This window comes from Cavia porcellus, unplaced genomic scaffold, assembly GCF_034190915.1.
Source record: "Cavia porcellus strain 051 isolate PalLab524CR breed Dunkin Hartley unplaced genomic scaffold, mCavPor4.1 scaffold_23, whole genome shotgun sequence".
Taxonomy (NCBI): domain Eukaryota; kingdom Metazoa; phylum Chordata; class Mammalia; order Rodentia; family Caviidae; genus Cavia; species Cavia porcellus.
Genome location: NW_026947506.1, coordinates 53812710 through 53836366, shown reverse-complemented (window position 1 = coordinate 53836366; position 23657 = coordinate 53812710). Strand labels below are relative to the sequence as shown.

General features: G+C 54.1%; 2 protein-coding genes and 1 long non-coding RNA gene across 5 annotated transcripts in view; 2 read left to right on the top strand and 1 right to left on the bottom strand.

The window, feature by feature from the left end:
• Adcy1 (adenylate cyclase 1) overlaps positions 1-8684 on the top strand; it is a 92220-nt gene extending 83536 nt beyond the window's left edge. The window contains exon 20 of the mRNA XM_005001916.4: positions 1101-8684. Coding sequence (XP_005001973.3) covers positions 1101-1403 — 303 coding nt within the window. The 3' untranslated portion in view covers positions 1404-8684. The remainder of the gene's footprint in view (positions 1-1100) is intronic.
• Positions 8685-11595: 2911 nt separating this feature from the next.
• On the bottom strand, positions 11596-19423 carry Ccdc201 (coiled-coil domain containing 201). Of its 3 annotated transcripts, none has more exons than XM_063234392.1 (3): positions 18521-19388; positions 14263-14727; positions 11596-13211 (listed from the first exon to the last, which is right to left on the bottom strand). In XM_063234392.1, the coding sequence occupies exons 1-3, from the start codon at positions 18572-18574 to the stop codon at positions 13068-13070; spliced, it is 663 nt and encodes a 220-aa protein (XP_063090462.1). In that variant the 5' UTR covers positions 18575-19388; the 3' UTR covers positions 11596-13067. The 3 variants fall into 3 exon arrangements, with proteins under 3 accessions (XP_063090462.1, XP_063090460.1, XP_063090461.1); XM_063234390.1 differs by lacking the exon at positions 11596-13211 and adding an exon at positions 13262-13681 and having other exon boundaries at positions 18521-19423; XM_063234391.1 differs by lacking the exon at positions 11596-13211 and adding an exon at positions 13289-13681 and having other exon boundaries at positions 18619-19406.
• On the top strand, positions 14007-17432 carry LOC101788872 (uncharacterized). The gene is made up of 4 exons (XR_002790188.2): positions 14007-14402; positions 14997-15096; positions 15458-15665; positions 16057-17432. It is a non-coding gene; the product is annotated as an uncharacterized LOC101788872 (long non-coding RNA).
• Positions 19424-23657: the final 4234 nt, after the last annotated feature.

Below are 23657 nucleotides of genomic sequence, written 5' to 3'. Positions count from 1 at the left end.
GGTGCCGAGCAGGGTGACCTTTGGGGTCCCAGGGTTGGGCCCTGAAGCCCAGTGATCTACCTGGCTGCTCCATCTCCTTCCTATCCCCGATGACATACGAAGGGATTGCCTGTGTGTGTGAAAGGTGGGTGCTGGGGTGGGGCAGGATCCGGTGGCTGTGACACCTTCTGAGGCCCATTAGTAGTGGCCTTGGGGTTTCTGTAGGGTGGGGCTGGCTCAGCTCTCCGAGTTTCCCTTTGAACAGCGAGATGTGCTTCAGGTGGCCGCATGGAGCCTCCAGTTACCCACCTGGGAGCTGCAGGTCTGCAGAGCCTTGAAGGGAGAGCTCTGTCCCCTGTGTATGACCACGCTGGTGTCTGGGGACTTTGGGGTGGGGCGCTGGCACAGACACTGCCAAGCAGGGGTGGCTGACCCCACCCGCAGTGGCCACTGTCACCGTACTGTGTCCTGCTGGGCACTGGAACTTGCAGTAAAACTTGCTGTAAAGTCTTGGGGGTCACACAGGCCCTGAGAGGTGCGAGCCTTTGCCTAGTGTCCAAGCAAGATGCCAAGCCCCAACAACCAGTGCCAGGGCCTCATTCTGCTGCAGAGGCCACCAGGCTGGGGACTCAGCTGTCCCCCTAGAGTGTTCACCGAGTGCCATCTTAGGACAGAGAAGCTCCAGGATGGAGTAGAGAGCCTGGCACGTGCTCGGCTGTCTTTTGCAGCTTGGGGATTCTTTGAACTGAAACACTTGCTGGGGAGGTGGCAGAGGGAGGAGTTAAGAAAGGATGGTCCCGTTGTCTTTGGCAATTCACCACCACCCTCTGTGTGCTAGTGACCCCTGCCCCAGCTCCTCAGAGGTAGTGGTACCCAATCCTGGCACCAAGGCTGCCCTGCCAGTGGGGTTGGAGGCCCGGGGCCAGCCCGGTCCTCCCTGCTCCCTGTCTGGGTATCCCCAGCCGAGTGGTCCTGGCCGGGTTCCATGGGCCCAGAGAATCTGCAGTAGGATTCCCTTGGGCTCAGCCCCCTCCACCTCCCCCTGCCAGCGTGCCCTGATCCTGCCCCAAGGCCCCCTACTGTTTATTCCAAGGGTGACGCTGGCTTCTCTCGGCCAACAGGTGACGGAGGAGGTGCACAGGCTGCTGCGGAAGTGCCCCTACCACTTCGTGTGCCGAGGCAAAGTCAGTGTCAAGGGCAAGGGGGAGATGCTGACCTACTTTCTGGAGGGCAGGACTGATGGGAACGGCGGCCATGGCCGGCCCATGCACCTGGAGCGGAGGGTGTATTCTTATGGGGGAGCTGGAGGCCAGGCCAGACGGCCGCCGCTGGGCCCTGCCCCTGGCCCCCCAGTTAGGGCCGGGCTCCCCCCAGCATCCCCTGGCCCATACCCGCCGGCCACGGCAGCAGGGAGGGAGGCTTAGTGGACCCATGTGGGCCACTGGAGGAGCGTGCAGGATGACATGGGCCACCGTGGCCCTGGCCAGGCCCAGCCAAATGAGCAGAGCGGGGAGCCCATGGCCGGCTGCAGAAGGAGCACTGCCCACATGGCCAACAGGAGCTGTGCCTGCGCTACCCTGACCTGCCCAGGTCTAGCTGGCATCGGCACTGGGACTTTCGGGATGTCTGCTGTGGAGGTCTGGCTGGCCATGGGACCGAAGAGCCGCCACAGGAGAGCCCTAGGCTGGCACCAGGCTGGCGCCAGGTGAGAGGTTCAAAGCTGCCTCACATGGCCCGGGGAGCAGGTCTGTGCTACGAGCCAGAGGCAGGTCTTCTGGGTCCTCCAGGCGCAGCCCCTCTGTCGTTGGCCAGCACCAGCCACTCATCCTGTCTGTGTGTCCCCTGCTCTGCCGCTGAGCCTGGCTCCCGTGACACGTGGGTGCCACCTGCATGTCACTGTCTTGACATGAGAACCGGCGCCTATCCTGCTTTTCTCCGAGGTTTGTAGGATCCTGGGTGTTGAACGGAATCCAAGTTCCCATGAGTCATGTTCCCTGAGGGAAGACATTGCTTACTGGGGACGTCATCGCTTGTGAAGTGTGTGGCCCTGCTACAGTTGCAGAGAGAGGCTGCAGGGGCCTGGTGGACACCTGGGACCTCACAGCTGTGCTCCCTGGTGACCTCAGTGGAGACGAAGACAGAGGAAGTGGGTGACAGGACTGGCAGGGTGGCAGGAGGTATCTGGCCAGAGTTGTCCCCATGCTGGGGACCTCTGTCCTTGCTCCTAAGAAGGGAGGTGGTAGAAATAGAACAGGGCTGGTCCATGCAGGGACCTTGGCCAGGGGACTTCTGGAGGAAAGGTGGCTGGCAGAGACTGTGGGGGGCAGGTGGGCTGAGCCCTGTCCTCTCCTAGTGGTAGGGGCCCCTCTCGCTGCTCCCCAGAGCTCCCACTTCGGTCCCTGGACGAGTCCCTGTCCAGGTGGTGGTGGTGTCACCTGGACTAGCCCTGGGTTAGTTGTGTGGCCAGCAGGGGCCACCAGGGCAACACTTGGGGCAGACTGACCTGGCCCCATGGGGCTGGGACGGAGGTGGGTGAGTCTGTGGCTTTGGCCTCTCCTTGTGCTGGAGCTGCTCTCAGGCTCTTCTCTGACTTTGGGGAGTCCATCTGAGTCTAGCAGGATGCTTCAGGCTGCTGCCAGGGATCCTGAGGTCCAATGGCCTTGTCTGGTCATCAGTCTGACCGAGCCCTGGCCTGATGACCTGCCTGGGGCATCACCACCCTCCTCTGGCCTCTGCCTTGTCTCTGTTTCCATCTGTCTTGTCTTTGGGATGCCTGGCTCTTCCCATGGGCTTTTATCATGTCTGTCTGTCCTACCAGATGTGAAGCAGTCAGCTGGGACAGGGGCACAGGGCAAGCAGGGGTATGGCAGGGTGATGGCCCGTAGGCTGATGGGAAGGGCAGAGTGCCCAGCACAGCCTGGTACCACTCTGCTCCCCCATGTGACTGCAGGGCTGTGCGGGTAGGGACAGAGGAATGGCCACAGCCTGTGTGTGTCCCATCAGAGCATCAAGGGGCTTTGCAAGGGTTGGGGTAGGAGCCTGAGGGGCCAGTGGGAGCCCTGGACTGTCCAGCACACCATGACATGTGGCCCACGGCCCTCAGAAGTGGAGAAGGGAACAGGAGAGATTCAAAGCATGGCTAGGGCTGAGCCCTGCTTGAAATCGAGGTGTCACAGAACGACTCACGGTTGCCCCCTGCCCTTGCCAGTGAGGAGCAAGGGTGTTGCTTCCACAACCCCAGGGAGTAGAATTTGGCACAACCTGAACGGACAATGGCAGAGTGACCCAGTGCCACCTGGTAGGAGTCCAGCCAAGTGACACCTGGATTGACACACAGAGCCAAGTTGGCCACCACACAGGACCAGGGCCCAGGGTGCACAGCACTTCATGGTTGTGTGCCCCCAACATGCGCTGCACCAGACTGTTCTGTGGGGCCACCTGGAGGCCTGGCCAGGGGCAGACATCTCCCTCTCCATCAGCAGCAGCTCCAAACCCCACCTCCCTCCTCCGAGGTCAGGAGCCGCGTTCAGCCATACGTTCCTTGGGGTTTGGTAAAAAACCACTTAACTTCCTTTTTGTTTGTGATAAACTTGTATTATATTGCCTTATTTATTTTTAATCTTGTACAGTATTCATGTACAAACGTTAGAGCCATCCGGGTAGGAGTCTCTCAAAATTATTTATTTTAAGATGCTCTGTACATAGTGCACCACTTACAGGTGCTGCCTGTCACTCGTACCAAAAATGAGGAAAAGCCCAGCTCCTCCCTGTTAGCCCCATGTGCTTGGTGACAATGCCGGGGCACTTGGGAAATGGCCCTGTGTGTCCCCTCTTCGCATGCCTCCCGTGCCTGCCACCATAGAGTAGAACACAGCCCCAGAATGCTTCCAGATGCTTCCACGGGCCGCGCCGATCCAAGCCGGCCCACTCCTGGGGTGCCCATGCCCTGCAAATGGACGCCCCACACCCAGCAGCCCAGTTGTCAGCCCGTGTGTTTCTCAGACTCTGAAGCCACAGGGTGTCCCGACCCTTCTGTCACAGATGCAATAACTGGAACTCTATGCTGTAGAGCCCAATCTGGCCCTCGCAGAGGGGCCTTCCAGAGACAAGCCATGTGCAGGAGTTTGCGGAATGGACTGCCCATCCCAGGGCCCCACTGCCCCACACTGGCCTTTGCGTTCCTGGGGTCCAGCCTAGCATCCCAGGCGAGTGGCCAGATGCAGCCTGGGTCCCCATGCTCTTGTGCAGAGAGCAGGGAGGTGGCAGCCCCCCACCCCTGTGCAGCCTCTTCCTAACCTGAATGTCAGCGCTGCTCTCCTGAGATCACTAGCGTCCAGCATTAGAAAAGGATGGTTCCCGGGGCTGTCTGCGCTGCACCGTGCCAGAACCCAAGCAGGTCACCCGGGTGAGCCTGAGGGTGGTTGGGAAAGGCTGGGGTGCCCAGGTCGATAGGGAAGATGGGGAGCCTGGGCTTGGCAGGACAAGGTCAACCTCCAGCCCTCCGGGTTTTATTAGCATTTCATAGGAAGGCTGTGCCGCAGTCCTAACAGCAACCCGGAAAGATTGCGTTCTGCTTGAAGCTTTGTGAACAATAGCATGGAGGCTGTGTTGAGGGTACCCTGGGCAGGGCTGGCTCCAGGACCCCTGAGTCCTGGGACTTTGTTCCCTGCCCATGTAGGGTTCGAATCCAGCAGGGAGGCTCAGATGTAAGGCAGGAGGAACTGCGCATGTTCCACCCACGCGTGTCCAACAGCTCGGGTCCACCGGGGTGCGAAAGTGCCACTCAGGCCCCACGCTCCGAAATCCAGCAGGTCTGACCGCTGCGCCTGCAGGAATCCTGGATGCAGATGTTACTGGCTTCGGCATTGCTTCGGTTCATGGACATGCATGCGCGCGTGCGCATGCACACACGCATGCACGCACACGACCTTCTTGGAGGCGATTGGCTTTAGAACTAAGTGTGGTGAAATCAAGGAAGAGGGCAGTGCAGCTCTTTGGCCCAGGAGCCCCGCTATCCCCTCCTGCAGTTGCTTTGAGAGCTCATGTTGTGTCCCGCGTCATTCCCATTGATCCTGATCCGCAGGTTTGAGAGCAAGCCTGTGATGGCTTCCTCAGGTGGTGTCCTGGGGTCGTGTTTGCCTTTGCCCGGTAGGCTAGGGCTAGAGGAGGTGCCCTGGCTGCACTTAAATCAGACTCTGGGATGTGGGGGGCCCGGAGGCCAGCAGGCAGGATCGGGGGCTGCGGTGGGGCTGGTCCAGGTGTGTGGAGGTTAATTTTCCTGGCTCTGGCCTTCGTGTTGAACGTAGGATGACAAAGAGAGGTCTCCTTCGAGGAACTCAGGTCCCCAACTGTTGGCACGTAAACTTTTCCATGCCCTTTGGCACCCAAGAGGAAATGCCATGGTCAAATGGCAGAGTGGGCAAGGCGGGCAGGATGGGCACAGAGTCACTTGGCCTCCACTGCCGGGTAAGTCAGCCAGAGCATGTGGGTTGAGACCCAGGTCGGATGGACCCAGCTGATGACAACTGCCTGGGGTCCCGGCCAAGGCACTGTGTGGGCAGCATGCAGCAGGTGATGGTGCCCAGCGCTGTCCTCTCACAGGGTCAGGCACCTCGAGCAAAATCCCGGACCACAGGGCCTGCAGGTTGGAGTCAGCGTCAGGCCCAGGGGCTGCCTCCCCTCGAGATTCCCCTAGGGCACTCTGGAAAGTGTCCGGGCATTTTCTACCTTATCCTCTCAGGGCCACAGCCTGTGAAGGCAGGTCCGGTCATAGGATGTGAGGTCCCTGCCACCATTACCAATTTCAGGCATCACATTTAGGGGGCTGGGGTCCCTAAGCTATGTGCTGTTAGATGTTTGCATTTTTAAGGTTTCTTGCAAGGTTAATGAATTTAGTTCCACATTCGACCTGTTTATTGTATTTTGAAATCTTACTGGACTAGACGCCAGCTTAGTTCAAATCGGCGTGTGTCTGCATGTTTGTGTGTCTCTGTGTGTGCGTGCGTGCCAGTGCACGTTTCACTGCATGAGCAAAACAAAAATGACCTGTTCTGGGGACTAATGTGGGTTCATAGAAGGAGCAAAATTTGAATAAAGCCAGATGCCTGGCATCCCAGCCTCCCAACCTCAAACTTCACTGGAGGAGGCAGCGGTAGGGACAAGGACAGGGACATTCAGACACCCAGTGGTGTGTGACCCCGGGGGAGGTCGCCGAGGCCCTGTCCACCAACAGTTGCTGAGTCTCTTTGATTTTTTTTTTTTAAAGTATCTGCAACATCTGCACTGAGGCAAGGAGACCTGGGCTCTAAATTCGCCTGCTGGTTTGCCGATTTGGTTTTGGGTTTTCTTGGCACACGCATGACCTGTGAGATCTCCATGAGGGTGGAGTCCCTACAGGGGAGGTGAGTGGGACCGAGCCTCGGTCTCTATGTTCCCTTCCCCAGTCACAGAGCCGACCTGAGGTCTGGGGATGTCGCCTCAGTGGACACGTGGCCTTCCTGGCTTGTGGCTCACTGCTGGCTGTAAGACAAGTCTTAAACATCAGACAGTGGCTGCTGTTGTGCCCTTGTTACCAAGGACTCCGTCCTCGGGGCTGGTCACTTCAGATCCAATTCCATCATCCTTTGCAAAGGCACCGAGTTCCTCCTGGTGGGATCCACTGTGTCCCATGCTCAGCACCACCCTCATGTCCAGTGGACACGGGACTCCGTGGGCCTTTGGTTGGGGTCTCCCTGCTGCCCGCTGTCTGTGGACAAGACCCGGTGATGGTGGTGGTGTTGTATGGAGGATCTGAGGCCTAGAGGGCTGGGGGGACCTGAGGGACGCATTCCACAGCTCTGCCATGCGAGGCCAGGCCTCAGCCTGTGCTCTGTCCATCCCAGCAGTTTCCATTGCTTCAAGGGTCTCTGTACTGAGGGTGGAACCCACACAGGCTGCGTTGGACCTGATGAGGACATCAGCTGGTCACACAATGTGTGCATGGTGCAGGAGGGGACTCCCAGGGCCCTGAGCCCCTGTCCTTGGAGCCTGTGTCCAGTCCTCACTGGCTCCGAGGTCCTTGACCAAGCCACATTCCTCCTTGGATGTTACTGAGTCCCACAAGGCAATGCGACACCAGGACTCACACATCCCTTCTTTGGCAGACTGTGTTTTATTCCCTCCAGCTTGTTTTGAAATACAGCCTGTATAAAAAATGCATAGAATCTCCTTAGCCAGGGAGGATGGCTGCAGCCTTTCCTGGGGGCAAGTCTTGATGACATCAAGAAGGGACAGAACCATGCCACCCCCACATGACACAGGCCTCACTTATGCAAGTGCAGGTTGGGGACGTCTGGGGCTTGGGGAAGCCTGACAGTTGTGTCCACTGTTTCTCCTTCCTCCGTGCAGGCGGGACATGGGTGGCCAAGTGCTTTCCCAGGGGCTGGAGAGTGTGGGGGGAGCAGAGCTGCCTGAGAGTGGTCATCAGCACAGAGGTGATTAGGACGGTTGGCGAGGGAAAGACCTGGTCATCGCGCCGGTCCCGGTGCCTGTCTCTGTCTCCTGGCACCAGGCAGTGCCAGCATTCACATGGGTTGCTTTCCAAAACTGCTTTCAGCTGCTTACTGAAAGTGGGTCTTTAATCAGCTCATTTCCTGCATTGACTCCAGGGAGAGCTAGGAGGTCCCCTGGGGCTCGGCGGAGCTGTGCAGGGGCCAGCTCGTACAGGGGCTCACATGGTTCCCACAGGCCCGATGGCAGCCAGAACTTGTCTCTCTATCCCACCAGCACCCCCTGCTCAACCCCAGGCCCTGGGCACACGAAGCACAAGTCTCAGGGGACCTCCCCCATGCTGTGGGAATCCCGAGGACACCCACAGCGCCTCCTGCACACCCCAGGGGGTGGACTCATAGACCACCAAGGGCACACACGCCTGGTGTGGAAGGGCCACTATGCTGCCTCGGTCGCTGTCCACACTGCTCACACCAAGCCATTTGCACTCCAGAATTGCATGCTGTGACATTCCTGCCCGTGCGGACCTTTGTTTGAGTTCGGAATCACGCAGCATGCAGAGCGGGACAGGCCGGGGTATACAGCATCTCCCGAGAGCCAGGACAGGTCGTGTGGACCCTGAGTTTGTGTAGCTTGAGCACTTAATAGGCACCATGTGCTAACCATCCTTCCACTCCCACTCCCGGAAAAGTCACCACCACAACCACGTGGCCATTTCCTCGTGGTGACTCCCAACCTAAGGCAAGCCTGATATCTACCCCTGGACTTCCTTTCTCTCTGAGAACAGTCACACGAGCGCCTGTGTCCACTTGTATTTGGCCAGAGAGGGAGGTGTCCCCCGGTGGGGCGAGAGTGGCGTGGCCAGGGGGTGGACTTCTGCCACGAGATAAACTTAGCGGGGACACAGTGACGCTGTCCCACATCACAGTACCGCAATCTCACTGGGTAACTTCTCGGGATAGATTTGTAATCAATACGGGTCTATTTTTATGTCAACTGGACACTGAAGAGTACCTTCCAGTCTTTTTCAAGATTGTTAAATTGAGTCAAGTCATTGACTAATTTGTCCTATTTTTATTTTTAAAAAAAGTGAATGGATGGAAATGTGAAATGTGAATGTACATTTCTTAATTGCAACTTTTCTACTTGGTGTTTGCACTATACTTTCTGGAGTCTTATTTAACAAAAATAAAGAGAAGAAAAATCGCTTGACTAAATGCTGTGGCCATTTTCATTCAAAAATAAATGGTTGCGGGGATGTTGGAAGACACCTTGGCTGCATACCTGCGTTTAGGGGAGATTTGATTATTCAGAACTGAGGATCCCCCACTCAGACCAGCAGCATCGACTCATCAGTGACAAGATTTTAGTCCTGTCTCTGAACTCAGTTAAGACACTGGACTGATTTCAGCCAGATATTTAAAATTCAATATGGACTCTGCGTTTTCTTTGGCATAAATGCCTCTTGCATTTCAAGGTAGCCCACAGGATAATGCTTCTTCTGGCTTTGACAAGTTCCTTTAGCTTAGGACTCAGGATAAATTAATTTTACTCCCCCTGTAAGTTCTTTATTTCATCACTCCTCCACAAAACAGCCACACTATCGGAGGAGAGAGTTACCATCTGATAGGTTGTTTTCTTTCTGAAGTTTCAAAGTATGATGGGGTCCAAAATTAACTGAACGATGAGGGACTGGTTGCCTGATGGGTGTGGAGCAGTGTCCAGTTGTTATTCCGGCGTATGCTGTCCCAAGGGTTCCCGAGGACAGGCACAGAGGGAGGGTGAGTGTGCCCAGGTCTCTGCTGCTGATGGGACTAGGGATTCTGAGGTCCACAGCACAGGCCCGGACTCGGGGACTCAGCATGCAGCAGGTCACATCCAACGACTGCAGGCAGAATTTCATCTTTGTCAGCCTTTTCACTTTGAGACCTTTAGCTCATCAGTTGTGGCGGCCATCTACTTTATTCAGAGTCCTCGGATTACCTAGTATCAATCACACCAGTCAAATCTTCACACATCAGTGGGACTGGGTTTGACCAGACATCTGGGAATCACGGCCTAACCAAATTGACCTATGGCATCAACCACAGGTGTGATGTTTTTCTCTGTAATGAAAGACTGCCTCTTTACTTTCAAATAATACCAATCCCTAGTCAGAGGTTTTAAAAAATTATTATGCAAGGAATATGCCAATCAGTGTTTAAAAATCAAAGGCAGATACAGAGTTGGAAAAACATAAACAGAAAACACGTGTTCCTGAAGGGCATTGTTAATGAACACATTAGAAGCCTCATTCACCCTTGTTTGGCGATGTTGATAAAAGGCTGCTCTGCCAGAGCTGTAGTGAGGTCACACTTGCACGCCTGCTCTGGGCAGCTGTGGCCCACCTGGCAAAATTTCAAGGGACCCTCAAGTGTTGGTGGCAATATCTTTCAATAGGGCAGAATGAGCTCTACACTTCTAGAAATGAATCCCAGACATGAACAGTTTTTTTTCTACAACGGTTCTTTCCATTTTATGATGAAAAGTCAGGAATTGGCTGACTTCTTAAGATGCCCCCCAAGACATCATGCCCCCCTATTTCGAACCTGGGGTGGGAGGGGCATCTCTCCTGCCTGTGCCACGGGGTAGGGCTCACTGTGCTTCCCAAGGGCTCTGGGAGCAGAGAACTCTCTCACTGATGGCAGAAGGAGAAACTGGAGCGATTCCGAGGATGAGAGGTTTGTGTGACCTTTAGTGGCCTGAAAACAGAGCCATGTAAGTAGGAATGTAGGGGCCCTTTAGGGCCTGGGGATAGAGCTGTGCCCCTGACAACCAGGGAACAAACAGAAGAATCCCAAGAACCACCTTCTGCCAAGCTGCATGAGCCTAAAGGTGGATTCCTGCCCAGATCCTCCAGGTACAAAGCTCAGTGGTGGCAGATAATGCAGTGACGGATCTCTGCACCACTGCATCTGGGATCACATGTTACATAGCCAAAGAGGATGAAAATACAACAGAAATCAATGCACCAAACTCACAAAAAGTGGCATCTTCCAAAAACCAAATACACAAACTACCCAAGTGTCCTGGGTGGCAGTTTAAATCCATTCCAGTGGTAGGTCATCTGGCAGAGCATGATAGTGCCCCTATCGATTCTCTGGCCCTGGCTGAGAAGGGGGTGGTGGGTGTGCGGGCAACAGATGCAAATATGACATTTGATGTCCACAAAAGTTAGAAGGAGCAGCTTCTCAGAGTGCTGGGCATTTTCAATCCGAGGAAAACTACCAAGGGAGAGAAGGTATTGAATGCATTTATGATTGAATCCACAAAACATCCGAGGCTTTTACAACTTGCATCTTCTGCAAGCTGTAAGGGTTTGCACACACTGTGAGGGTGGAGGAAATCATTTTTATACCTAGGAACAGAACAGGTTATATCTTGCTTCTTCCAAAGCAAGCCTCTGCCATGCACTGTCCTTACCAGCCAGGTGCTTACAAAATCCTCCACTTAGGAATCCTAACCCAGGGGTGGGGGATTTAGCCCAGCAGCATAAGTGCCTGCCTGGCAAGCATGAGGTCATGAGCTCGATCCTTGGTAAAAAAAAAAAAAAAAAGGAATCCTAACCCTAGTCCTAGTCCTGTGTGTCATGATCTGGGACTGCCCTGTTCCCCATTCCCAGTCTCACAGCCTCCTCTCCAGAGAGTCACAGAAAGATTAACAGGGGCTGTGTTCCACCCCTGTCTGGCCACTGGGGTCGTAGCACCCCTTCCTCCTGCAGCTGGCTTCCTGTGACATCTTCCTGAGGGCAGGACGCACACACACTGTGATCCTCATATCTGTGAAATGTTCCGTAGACTTGCATCTGAATCATCACCCTATGGGAGAGCCTGGGGGTGACCACGTAGACTCGGACTGCACAAGCATATCACCATCCTAGAAAACGAGGCACAGATCTCCAGGAAATCTGGGCCCGCAGACCTTCCTCAGAGTGCCCACACCCCACAACCTTCCAAGACGTTGTTTCTGCAAATTCCTGCAGGGACTCACCCTGAAATTCGATTTCATTCTTTGAGAAACAAGAGGTACAACAGAGTCCACTTGACTCTGGGTCTGAATCAATTTGCATGAAGTGCAGACTTAGAGCAGTTCTCGTGAAAACAATTTATTTTAAGTAATAAAGGTCAGAAGGAATTGGCCCCTCGAGATCTATCATGCTGTTATGTAGTTCCAGGTGATTTTTTCTGCTTTCTATTTTTACATTTTCTTATTTGAAACAATCAAGTTGTAGCATTTTTATAAATCTGAGAATTTTACAACCTGATAATTAGGAAAAAAAGAAAAAAGAAAAAAAGCAAACAGTTTGAGTAGGTTGAACTAGTCTAGAAAACTCGCCAATATTTAAACATAGGACTCAAACAATGAATTCTTGTTCCTTATGAAGTGTGTTGGGTGAATTTGAACTCTGCTGCCAGGCTGGCCCTCCTCCTTTGTGAAGAGTCTTATCTTCCTCTCTGCTGGAATCGTTCAACCCGTCCCGGATCTGAATTACTTCCTACCTAGGCTGTGACTGAGACTTTTCCCCATTTCTTTAAACACGGCACCCTGGACCTCGCATGTCCTTAGCACCTGTCGCATCCTGGTTTTTGGCCCAGTCTGAGGTCTCCCTTTTAGGGTGGCCCTATCTGACCCCATAATAGTAATAATCTTCTGTCCCTATGCCTGAGGAGACCCAGCCCACCCAGCCCAGATGCACAGAGGGGTCAGTTAGGAGGCAGTGCAGACTGGAAGGCGGGAAATGTAAGCATACTTGTTTTTAGCAAGAAAAAAAACCCCAATCCTTTTAAGACAGAGTGTGAGATGTGGTGATTTCTGAGAATACCATATAGCTCTATATTTAAGTGACCATGACATTTCCTTGCAAAGGTGGCCCTGAAGCTGGCACTGTGTGGGACTTGAGGCTCCTCTGGCCTAGACTCCCCTCTTCCTTGTCATATGGTCTGGGAGTGACAGATCCAGCGCTCGGGAGGACCCTGACGCTAAGCAGGACACAAGCACCCCGGGCAACTGCAGGAGGTCACACTCCTCTAGTGCCACCCAGGGAGCCACAGAAGTGTCCCTGCAGATTCCACCACCCTCAGTTGAGAGTCGGGGTCCCAGGGAACCCAGAGAACCTACTAGAACCAGCCTGGCTGGGCCCCATTTTGAATGCCTGCAGCCAATTTCCTTTCCTCCTGCCCACCTTCCCCCCACCCTCTGTCTTGCTGGTCTATGCAGGCGTCCTGGGAGGTGTCTTTAACCAGGTCTCTCCCCAGGCAGAGGGAGCAGGACTCACAGCCACCCTTGTGCGGCCTTGGTCCTATGCTCTTTCATTGCCTTGGGACGGGCTTCTGTCATTCTCCAGATAAGAATGATGAGGGTCAGACAAGCACAGAGATGTCCCCGTGACCAGTCCAGATGTCGGAGAACAGAGGCTCAGTCAGACCCAGGATCTTTCAAGTCACACAGCCTGCCTCCAGTTCCTGCCCCTCAGCACCTCAGACACAAAATCCCCTCACGCTGCATCCTGTATGGACCTCACGGCAGTGGGTGCAGCAGGGCAGCAGGTGTGGACGGCTCGGTCAGTCCGAGGTGGCGGGCTCCTGGACACTGACCTGGATCATGCCCATGCTAGGCTCGCCCTCGGCCTGGATGGTGAGCTCATGCTGCACGGCTGCCTCAATGTCCCGCAGCAGGCGGGCCTCCCACTCTCTCACCCGCAGCATCTGCTCAGGAGAGAGGCCTCAGTTATTCCGCAGCTCTTCACTGGAGACCAGGTTGTGCACTGTGAAATGCGCTTACCTAAGAGGTGTCCTCTAGGTCTGGCACGCGCACTCAAGGCAGAGACAGCGGCCAGCCCCACCCTGGCCCCCACCCATGCCTCAGACAGAGGGGCCGCACCTGCCGGTCAGGTGGAGGGACAAGGCAGGGGTCCCCAGGCAGTGCCCTTGTCTGGAAGGCACTGGAACTGTCAGGGTGGGAGGATGAACCCACAAAATTGGAGGGTGGTGGTGGCAGGGTGTGAGCCTGAGGTCAGAGTTGACAGGAGGGAGGCAGGGAGAAATGAGACCACAGGACAATCTTCAGGATGTCCAGGGGTGCACCCCTTTCCTGGCGCACCTGAGCCAGATGTTTGCTGCTGCTTAAGGTCTCCAAGCTGCTTCCAGGAGTTGGGATTCTGAGGAGCAGGGGGGCCCTGGGAGGGAGCATCACACATTCCTAAGGGACTAGTCTACTTCCTGCTGGTGCCCGTTGGGTGGTATCCTCCTGTCCCTTGACCAGAAGGGACAGCACCCATCTCCCCCCAGCTGCTGCCCTGGTGCCTGATTTTCTGTGGGAAGGTGGGACAGCTTTGCCCCCACGCCATGCCTGGGAAGGGTCAGGGTCATGTTGGCCAGGCCCTGGGAACCCAGGAGAGGTCAGCAGTGGAAGTGCAGGAGGGAGCCAACCCTGCCCAGGCAGATGGCTTCCATAGAGACTGACACCACCAGCCTCTCAGCAGCAGCCGCAGCTGTGGAGACAGTTGGCTCCATGTCACTGTCAGATGGGGACCAAGCACAGAGAGCATACAGAGCCCCTGGCTGGCAAGTCACAGCCTTCACAGTGACATTAGCTGCAGGGGCCCCTCAGATCAGGGAGCTGTCTCAACACAGGACAGTGCTGGGTCAGGAAGGCTGGTGGCCCTGGTGACCTCCTGGGCAGAGTGAGTGCTGAGCAGGCCATGGTAGGGTGTCATGAACCCTCTGGAGGAACGGGAAGAGACAGGGTGAGACCTACCACGGCTGCCTGCCCCTTCGGATCTCGTCTCTTCCTCCTGGTTGTGTCTGGGATCCCGGGGAGACCTGTGCTGCGTGGCCAGCTCTTTGCTTGCAGGTTCTTTGCCTTCTGCTGCGACCTGGCCAATGAGGCTGGCACTGGTGAGTCATCCCTAAGAGCTGAGGGGTCCGAGCAGGACCCTGCCTGCATGCTGGGCCTCTCCTCCAAGGCATAGATGGTGGAAAGCCTCCTCCTCTTGAAGGTGGCCCCAGGGCTGAGCCCTGCTAGGTGGGACCCAAGGTCCTGGGTGGAGTGCGCAGGCACTGGGGACTCTCGAAGGTAGGAGGCCTGGCCCCTAGGCCTTGGGCTCCAGTGCAGGGCTGGCTCCTGCCCCTCAGGGGTGCTGTGCTTGGTGGGCATCTTCCAGGGTGGCCTCCTTGGCATTCGAGGGGGGCTTTCATCCTCCGAGGAGCTCAACTCAGGGATCTGAAAAGGAAAACACAGATCTAGTCCTGGACAGTACTGAGACCTCCAGATGGACCCTGAATCCCACCTCAGGCATAGTGTTATCAGAGCACAACCATCAGGGAAGACAGACCAGAATGGTGTCACTCCAGAGGGGACACACAGCACCTGGGGACCATACCCTCCCAGTCTAGGTCACAAGTGAGTGTGTCACCCAGGACTTCAATCAGGGATAGGTCTGCAAGCATAGGATTGAAGCACAGGGGACAGCCAGGTAAACCCTTCTCCAGGAAAAACAGGAAGACATCATTGGATCGTCTTGAGAAGCAAACCCACAACCCCCAAAAATGGACCTGCTCACAGAGGCTGCAGCTTTCCACACATAAGCAGGTCAGCAAGCTGGGTGGGAGGTGCTGGTTGGGGTCCCGACACTGCCACCCTGGTCAAGTGTAAGCTGAGCCCAGAGTTTGCCTGGGCTTCCTGTGCCAGCAGGGTCTGCCATGCATGGTGCCAATGCACTGCAGAGCAGGAAAGTGAGAGAGATGGAGAGACAGACAGAGAGAGAGAGAGAGAGACGGGGAGAGAGACTGTACTGAGCAAGTGGCTTGTTTTTTCTTGTTGTAACTTCCCTCACAACAGAGGTGGCAACTGTTTCCACATCACTTTCATTAGGTTCAGTATTAAAAGTCACCTGGAGAGGACTTAAAGGGTGTCCCTTGATCCCATGGAAACACCATGCCATTTTACACAGGGACCCGCGGCATCTGTGGGTTTGGCATCCGAGGAGGCCTTGGAATGAGACCTCTGGTGGCAGATGTGCCTCTCCAGCACCCTTGAAACCATGCCTGCCAAATGTCCTGATGGCGATTGACACCCGCCGGCTGTCATTCCCCTCGGTGGGCGAGACACATCATGCTAAGGACATCACAGAGACTCCATCTGACTCCCTACTGATCGAGGTAAAGTTCAAAGCAACACCAGGTTGCTCATTCTGCTTTGCTCTGCTTCTGTGGAATGATTTTGGGGGTGGAGGTGTGTGTACCAGGAACTGAACTCAGGGTCCTTGCCAGGCGGGCCCTGTGCTACTGAGCTAAATCCCCAGCTGCTTGTGGGATGACTGCTGGCATTTCCTTTTTGGTAAGGAGAGTAAGAGTTTCCAGTTTCATTGTGCACTGCAGTCAGTGACATCCCCAAACATTAAGACTTCCATTTGGTCCGGGTTTAGGAGAACATAGAGTGGTCTCTAAACCAGGAGGGTGAAATTCTAAAAAAAAAAAAAAACAAAAACAAAAAGCCATGCCTGCCTGCCAGTGCTGCTGATTAGCAATTCTGTGTCTGTCACCTGGACAGGGCCAGGCATCGGGAAGAACACAGAGCTCACAAGAGAGAAGCCCAGGAAGACACACGAGCACCCTGGAAACAGGGCCCTTGAATCAAGGTCAAAGGGGAGCCAGACCCCTCTGGTCAAGGCTGAAGTCAGAGAACCCAGCCCTCAGTGCACTCATGGGGACAACTGCATCCCAGAAACCGTGAACACTGCATCCCGTGATGGAATTCACATCCGGTCTGTGCAGAGCGTTTCCTGGTAGTCACCTTGGAGAAGAAAAACTAGATAGTGCTGCTGGGGATTTAGCTCAGTGGTACAAGCACCTGCCTGGCAAGTGTGAAGTCACGAGTATGATCCTTGGTACCCCCTCCCCAAATCCCCAAGAAACAAAACCTGGAAGGAGTTGAAGTAACAGGGAGCCAAGTGTCTTTGAGGAGAGAAATAGATGAGAGTGTTTGCTTCGCATATGAGGCTTACTGGGGTGATGAATCCAAACCAGTGCCAATGTCTATGGGTATATCGATTGCTGGATAAGAAATTACTTTGAAATTGGCACTGGTAAGGGAGATTGTAAGTACATCTATTTCAGAGACCAAGATATCAGGAAATAAAAGAGGGTGAGGAGAAAGAAGAATATATACATATGAGGGGAAATGAGACTCTAAATATATATATAAAGGGAAATGTAGTTTTATTAAAGTAGCCTCTTCCTACGATTGATCTCAGAAAGGTCACAGGGAAAACAAGTCAGCATCCGGAAGTGATGCTCCAGATGTAGCTGTGTAAACATCCCATGTAACAAGCATCACCTCAGATGAATAGGGAAGAGGGAGGTTTTTTCCCTTTTCTTTTATCACACATTCTTCTGCTTCGTTGGCCATTTGCAAAACATAGAACAACCCTGTCTTGTGCCTTGCACTAAAAAAATAAAGCATTGAAGATCAGACTCTTAAAAGTCCATAAATTAACAAGAAAAAACCTTTAAAATACCAAACAAAGTTGGGTTCTTTAAACCCATTCACTAAAATAAGTTCCATATGAATGACTTAAATGTATAAAGCTTATAAAAGCATTGGGAGGAAATGTGAGTGAATTATTCTGTGATCTTGTCCTAAATAGGACTTTCTAAGATGCATAGCATAGAAGCCATCAAAGAAAAGAATTATACTAAATACAATCAGTTTCTGCAAAGCAAAAGAATAAAAACGACAAAGTAAAAGGCAAATCGCAGTTCCGATACACAGTGACCAAGCACCCACTACCCTTCCTATGGTTTAGGAGCACAGTGGCCTCATGGATGAAGCATGGCTTCCCAACACTTCCTAGAAACCAGACTTTTGCCACACATCCACTCCACCGCATTCTGGGTAATAAAAATGCAGATTAGGCTGAAAGCAAAGCATGGTTTGTCTTCATCTGTGGGCCTGATACACAGCGAAATTCTGCGAGCTTTAGCTGGGCGCGGAGGACCCCGGGCAGGCCCCTCTGGAAGGGAGCTTCGTAGCACCCAATTACGTAAGCGTGGGGCTTCCTTAGACCACCAGGCTTTTCCTGGACATTTGTCCTCCAGAAAGGTCCACGTGCCAAACGGCGTTGTGTGTGGAAGCCCACCCTGTCGTGCTACAGAAGACTGAAAACGACCCGGATTTCTGTCCTTGTGATCCAGCCAGACAGACTATGCAAGTGCTCTGTCTGCACTGATAGGAAGCCTCTGTTTGGGTTGGCCTTTTGTGAAAACGGAGGGGAAATGAGAATCTAAGCTCTAGAAGCCGCTAAGGTGAACATTGGCTTATGGTGCGAGGGGCTCAAGTCACTTTTTATGCCTTGCAGCTTTTGAAATCACAAGAATGCATTTCTCAGACTTGTAAAAGAGAAAAATAAAACAACAAAACCTCAACAAAAGAACAGTAACAATAGTACCATTAGGGCCGGGGTGCAGCCCAAGCACAGGAGACCTCAGCGGAGCCCAGGACCCCAGGCTAGGGGAGGTAGTTAAGGGCCAGGATGAGCCCTGTGAGGCACTTGCAGGAAGCAGGTCGGTGAGGTCCCACAGTACCCTCTTAAGCCCGCAGGGCCCGGTGCTTCATTTCCCTTCTGTGCAGACAGCTTACGGCGTTTTCCTTTCCGGCCAGACAGAGGGGCCACTGGTCTCTTCTTGACCTCCCTCAGGGGCTAAGGAGGATCTTACCAACCAGATATCTGAGGCCACACAGGCCAGTGCAGGGGAAGGACAAATGCCCAGGGTCTCCGGCAGGAGGTTAGGGTGCCTCTGGGTGTGGCGGAGATGACCCAGGGTACACCCAGGACTCGGATAGAGGGGGTGAGGTGGGGGGAGGGGATGGGGGGGTGGGAGATGGGGGCGTGGCGGGGTGTCACTCGGGGCTAGGAGGACTAAGTGGGGGGGGGACAAACTGGGGAAGAGGGGTAGGGCGACGGGTAAAGGAGGGGGAGGGTGGGGAGGAGGAGTGGAGTAGGGGCCTGCCCTACCCAGTACCCAGAGCAGCCAGGGCAGCGGCAGCTGCGCATTCCCTGGATGTCCATCCTGGCCACCCGCAGCGCCTCAGTGCCCGCCTGGTGCAGCCCACCTGTTCGCCCAGCTCCATCGCTGCCCGGCAGTTGCCGCACGTGGCCCGGGAGCCTCAGGAGACGCCGGAGCCGCGACCCTGCTCACGCCCACGCGGCTGCACGCAGAGCCTGGCGCATCTCGGGGCCCTGAGCAGCTGCACCTGGCCGGTTCCGCCTTAGTGCACCTGGGCACGCCTTAGTGCACCTGGGCACGTCCGGTGCCTTCGGGAGGAGACGCCCGGCAAGGGGGAAGCCCCTGGAAACCAACACCACGAAGGGAGGGACCATCACCCTGACCCACTCATCCGAGACCAAGCCACTGGCCACCGGACCAGCTGCTAAGGACGCTGCGAGCCTTGGGGTGGTTCTCAAACGTGAGCAGCTCGGAACCCCCGGAGGACCCCAGGCGCTGGACCAGCCTGGGGCTGCAGGACTCCAGGGGTGCTCTGGGGCTGGTCCTCTTTGGCGCATTCTGTTAATGAGTGGCAGTAAAAAGTACCCCAGAGAACTGGTAACTTAGTCCGTGCGGATCTACACTAATTGGCATCGCCCACCACACCTGTGGGATAGGAGAGCAACCGGGAAGCCAGGGCCTGACGGGAAGGAACAGCTCTGGATGGAACATTTGGGCAACTTTACTCTTTTTAGGGAGTGAGGAAGGAATCTGATTTTTAAAAATGCGTTGAAATGCTTTCTTAGTACATGTTCGCAGTACCCGATAATCGCATTCATGCCAGGGAGTTGGTATCGGTACACTATACATCCCCTCCCCCTCCCTTTCCCCTCCCCCTCCTTTCCCCTGCCCTCCCCTGCCCTCCCCTGCTCTCCCCTCCCCTCCCCTCCCTTCCCCTCCTCCATCTCTCGGTTCCCTTCTTTTTGGCAAAGGTTGTGTCTTCATGTTTCTTACTATTTATCTTTTACTTTGAGTGTCTCGGCGAAGTCACGTGATGTGTATGCCCTGCCCTTGATTCACAGCATTATGGTCTCGAGGTGCGTTCACGTTCCTACAAATGACCCCAACGTGTCCTTCTTTATGGCAGAGCAGCACTCCACTGTGTATAATGTGTGCAATACACAATGAATATGTTTATGGGGATAGTTGATGCATATGCTATTTAGTTTAGTTTAAGATATTATATAAAGACCACATTTGATTAAGCTAGTGACAATAAGAAGGATCTGCCCATGATATTTTGTGTTAACTGCATCCTCCCTACAGCACCTGGAGAGTAACATGGGTAGACAGCCCATTTTAATGAGGGAAGTCTGTGTCCACAGACTTGGGTGCATTGCTGGGGTCACCGGTGGAATTTAGCAGAACTGAGAGGAGAGCCTGGCTTGCCTCGTCCAACTTCTTATGCTCTGTGTGCTCCTTTCTCTCTCACTTTTAGAACACACTATTTTTTGCCTCGCGGCACTGGCGAGCTGTTTCCCTTCTCTGTAAGATGGAGCATGGGAGGGCTTCCAGCTATGAAACATCTGCAGACCCAGGCACCTGAGCCAGGGGGGCACAGCTGTGGTGAAATGGCATTGACTCCGCCTCCAGGTCTGTGGACAGGGCCGAGTCCAGCCTGCACTCACCCACTGCCTGGAGTGTCCACTGGTGACGGAGGAAGTTGAGAGTGTTGAGCAGTGAGGTCATCCTGAAGCTTCATGAAGCACTGAACAAGGCAGTCAGAGGCCAGGGGGCTCTGGGGGACCAGTCCTTCCTGGCCTAGTGACACAGCCAGGGCAGCAGGGTGCCCTGCCAGAGGTGTAAGGGTTGGATATGTGTTGGCCAGAAGGGGCAACGGTCCCACCCTGCTGGAGGGCAGATGTTTGCCTAATCTAAACTTGCTTGTTAGCCCACCTGAACCTTGTTCTTCTCAAGAAATGTAACCGCTGTGTTCCTGTTCTATAGTGCGCTGCAAACCCACTCCCCTGCATTGTGAAGACCAGCAGCTGTTTGCAGTTTTACAGGATAAAAACCCTGCCTTTAGTTGTCAGGTGGGCAGTCTTCCATATTGGCTACTGGAGGCTGCGTCGCCAGGCCTGTGCTTTAATAAATAATTTTTTTGTTTCCAAATTATTTTCTCTGGCTCCTTCATACCTCAGGAAGCGAGGGACCACCACAGAGGGGCTCTTGGGAGGCAGTTGGCATTCATGTGCATTCAGTTTAGAAGTATGAGTGACCTTTGACCAGCAGTTCCATGCCAGGAGCCGACTAGACAGAGCCGACCAGACAGAGCTGTCCCTTATCTCCTGCTGTCCACAGAGCATTATCTTTAGGTGCCCAAATAGATGCAATGCAAACAACCAGGGAAAACAAAACAGTGATGGAATAAATTTGATCAAGGGAGAGGGTTACTGTGCAGGAATGACGTGTGTACAAGCGTGTGCAGGGGTGTATGTGTGCACATATGTGTGTCCATGTAGGCTGTTACATGTACTACACATAAGACATTTGCAATATGTTAAATGAGAAAAGCCCATAGAATACAGCACTCAGTGTGTTATTTTCAAAATTATATGCACGTGCACACACGTGTACAAACAGAAGTGGTTATCATGATGTAGTGGCACACGCCTACCAACCCAGCTCTCTGGGAGTCCTCCCAGACTGAATGTTTGAGTACAGCTTGGTCAACTTGAAACCCTGTCTCAAAATTTTAAAAATATTTGTAAAAAGGGGCGGCAATGCAGCTGCGTGCAAAGGTTCTGGATTCAGTCCCCAGCATCACCACCTCCACCACCACACCAAAAATTAAAAATAAAAGAGGCATCAATAATCCCAGTGACACCCAGGAGCAAGATGATGGGTAAATTTTAATTTCTTTGAATCCTCTTGCCTGTTTTTCTAGAAAGAGCATGGAAGGCCTGAGTACACAGTCCTCCTGGGAACAGGCTTTGGGTTGCTGCTGGCATCAGCCTCTGTCTACCCAAGCTGTCCCAGGCCAGTCCAGGAGAAGGCAAAGCTCATCACAGGTGTTTGTCTCGAGTCCTGGCTAAGCACAGGGCTAAGTCTGGGGAAGGACTCAGTGACTCTGATGACCATCCTGCTACAGGATTAATATCAAAGCCACTTAATGCGATGGATACTATTCCTTCTGTCCATGGGGAAACAAGGCATTAGCGATGTTGTCCTATGTCACTGCTGAGGACCCAGTGTGGCCCCACCCATGTCCCCACACCCAGCATGTCTCTCTGCACGCCAGGCTGGTTCTTGGGCCCCTTCCACCTCTGCCCTTCTGGCCCATGTGCACAATGGTTCAGGCACGGTAGGAGGCTGTCTTGCTTGTGCGCAAATGAAGTGACCAGGAATTGGCAAGGCATCCCAGCAGTGACGCACTAGCCTGGTGTCCCCTGTTAGGTTCCCTGCCATCTACACTGCCCCACACCATGTGCAGGGCCCCAGGGGCTCCAGGCTGCTCTAGAAGGGTGGCCACCTCTGTACCCACCAAGTTCCCAGGTCCCTGACCAAGTAGCCTTTCTGCATGACGGGGCGAAGGAATGTGCACTGTCCTGGTGCCTGGAGTTCAATAGCTGTCCCCTCATCCTAATGCCTAGGGGACCAGGAGGGGGCTTCACCATCACTGAGCCTGACAGCCTTGTCTTGCTGCAGGGCCCTGGACACAGGCCCTGGGTTCATCCCGTGTTAAGGAGCTGGCCTTGTGGATGTGACAGAGTGTGTGACTTCAGTTTGCAGGCAGCACAGGCGTGAGCTATTTTTTCCAACCTTTCTGTCGGTGTCCTTTATCCACCCAGTAGATAAGGACAGCATGCTGGACCTTTGCACAGATTTGCATGACTCCCGTGTTAATCATGAGACCCAAGCAGGCCAGGTTTCCGTGTTTTTCCCCAGCTTGAAAACAATTTCCCTCTGAAGTTTCCCTGGGTTGCGGCATTTCCCGCTGTGAAAGTCTCACGTCGCCCTTGACCCTTGCTTTGCTTTGCAGAGCGTGGATTGCCCAACTTTCCGAGCGCCCAGCGCCCGGCATGGAGGTGGAACTGGGAAGGTGGGTGACGGAAAGCCTCCTGAGCTTTCATCATCCCAGGGACAATGACCTCTGCCGGGGCAGCAGCAGGAGCCCCCGGCAAGGCCCCGGATGACCACGGCTCACATTTATTCAACTCTTATTTATGCTGAGCATACTGCCAGGAAACTGAGGCCCTTGGGGGTTGTGGGGTGCCATGGTACCTGGGGGTGTCAGGCGAAGACCCCGGCAGTCTTGCTCCATGGCAGTGTGACTGCCCCTCCAGGCCTGATGAAAGGTGATTCTTATAACGCACCACAGATACTTCATAATTTCAAGGAAAATTAAGAACACACCATCCCACCTGGGCAAGGACACTGGGCACTAGCGGGCATGGATGGGTCACTGGTGCCCCCTGCAGCATGCAGTGGGACTCTGTCACCATGTGCCCCTCGATACTGTTCTGACAATGGTGACTTCCTTACCTCTGCAGCGCAGGAGTCACAGTGGGGTGCAGGAGGCTGGCTGCCTGTCAGTTCCTGACATGAGGCTCTTTTTGTTCAGTTGACAAATCATGAATTCTGCATCACTGGCCACTTTCTGTATGTCCTCCTCTCTGGCCCCTGCAGTCATCTGTCAATACCACCTTCCAGGTTAGGTCGCCTTGGCCCTGAACGGGTGGAAACCTTCAGCCCTGCCCTGATGCTGGTGGGCACACAGGTCTCCCTCTGGCTGGTGGCAAGGAGACCCACTGGTAACTTCGGCTTGGCACGAAGTACATATGTCATATGACAAAGTACTGGCTTCTCACTCTCCTGCCCAACCCTGGGTACTCTCAGACTCCACAGTGACTGTGGGGTGATAACCGTATTCTATGCATTCACTGGACTGAAGGGCTATGGCACCCCCAAGCCTGATGGTCACAGGCAGGAATGTGGGTTCATTTTAGCTTCTCAGCACCTTTCAGGAATGCACGGGGCCTCCGATGTCCACCTGGCATCTGCAGGAGGGGACATTTAGGCCAATCCCCAGGGTAGAACTAGAGTAGAAAGACAACGGCCATGAAGCTACAACTGAGCTTGGAATGGCGCCCACCCTCTGAGAGT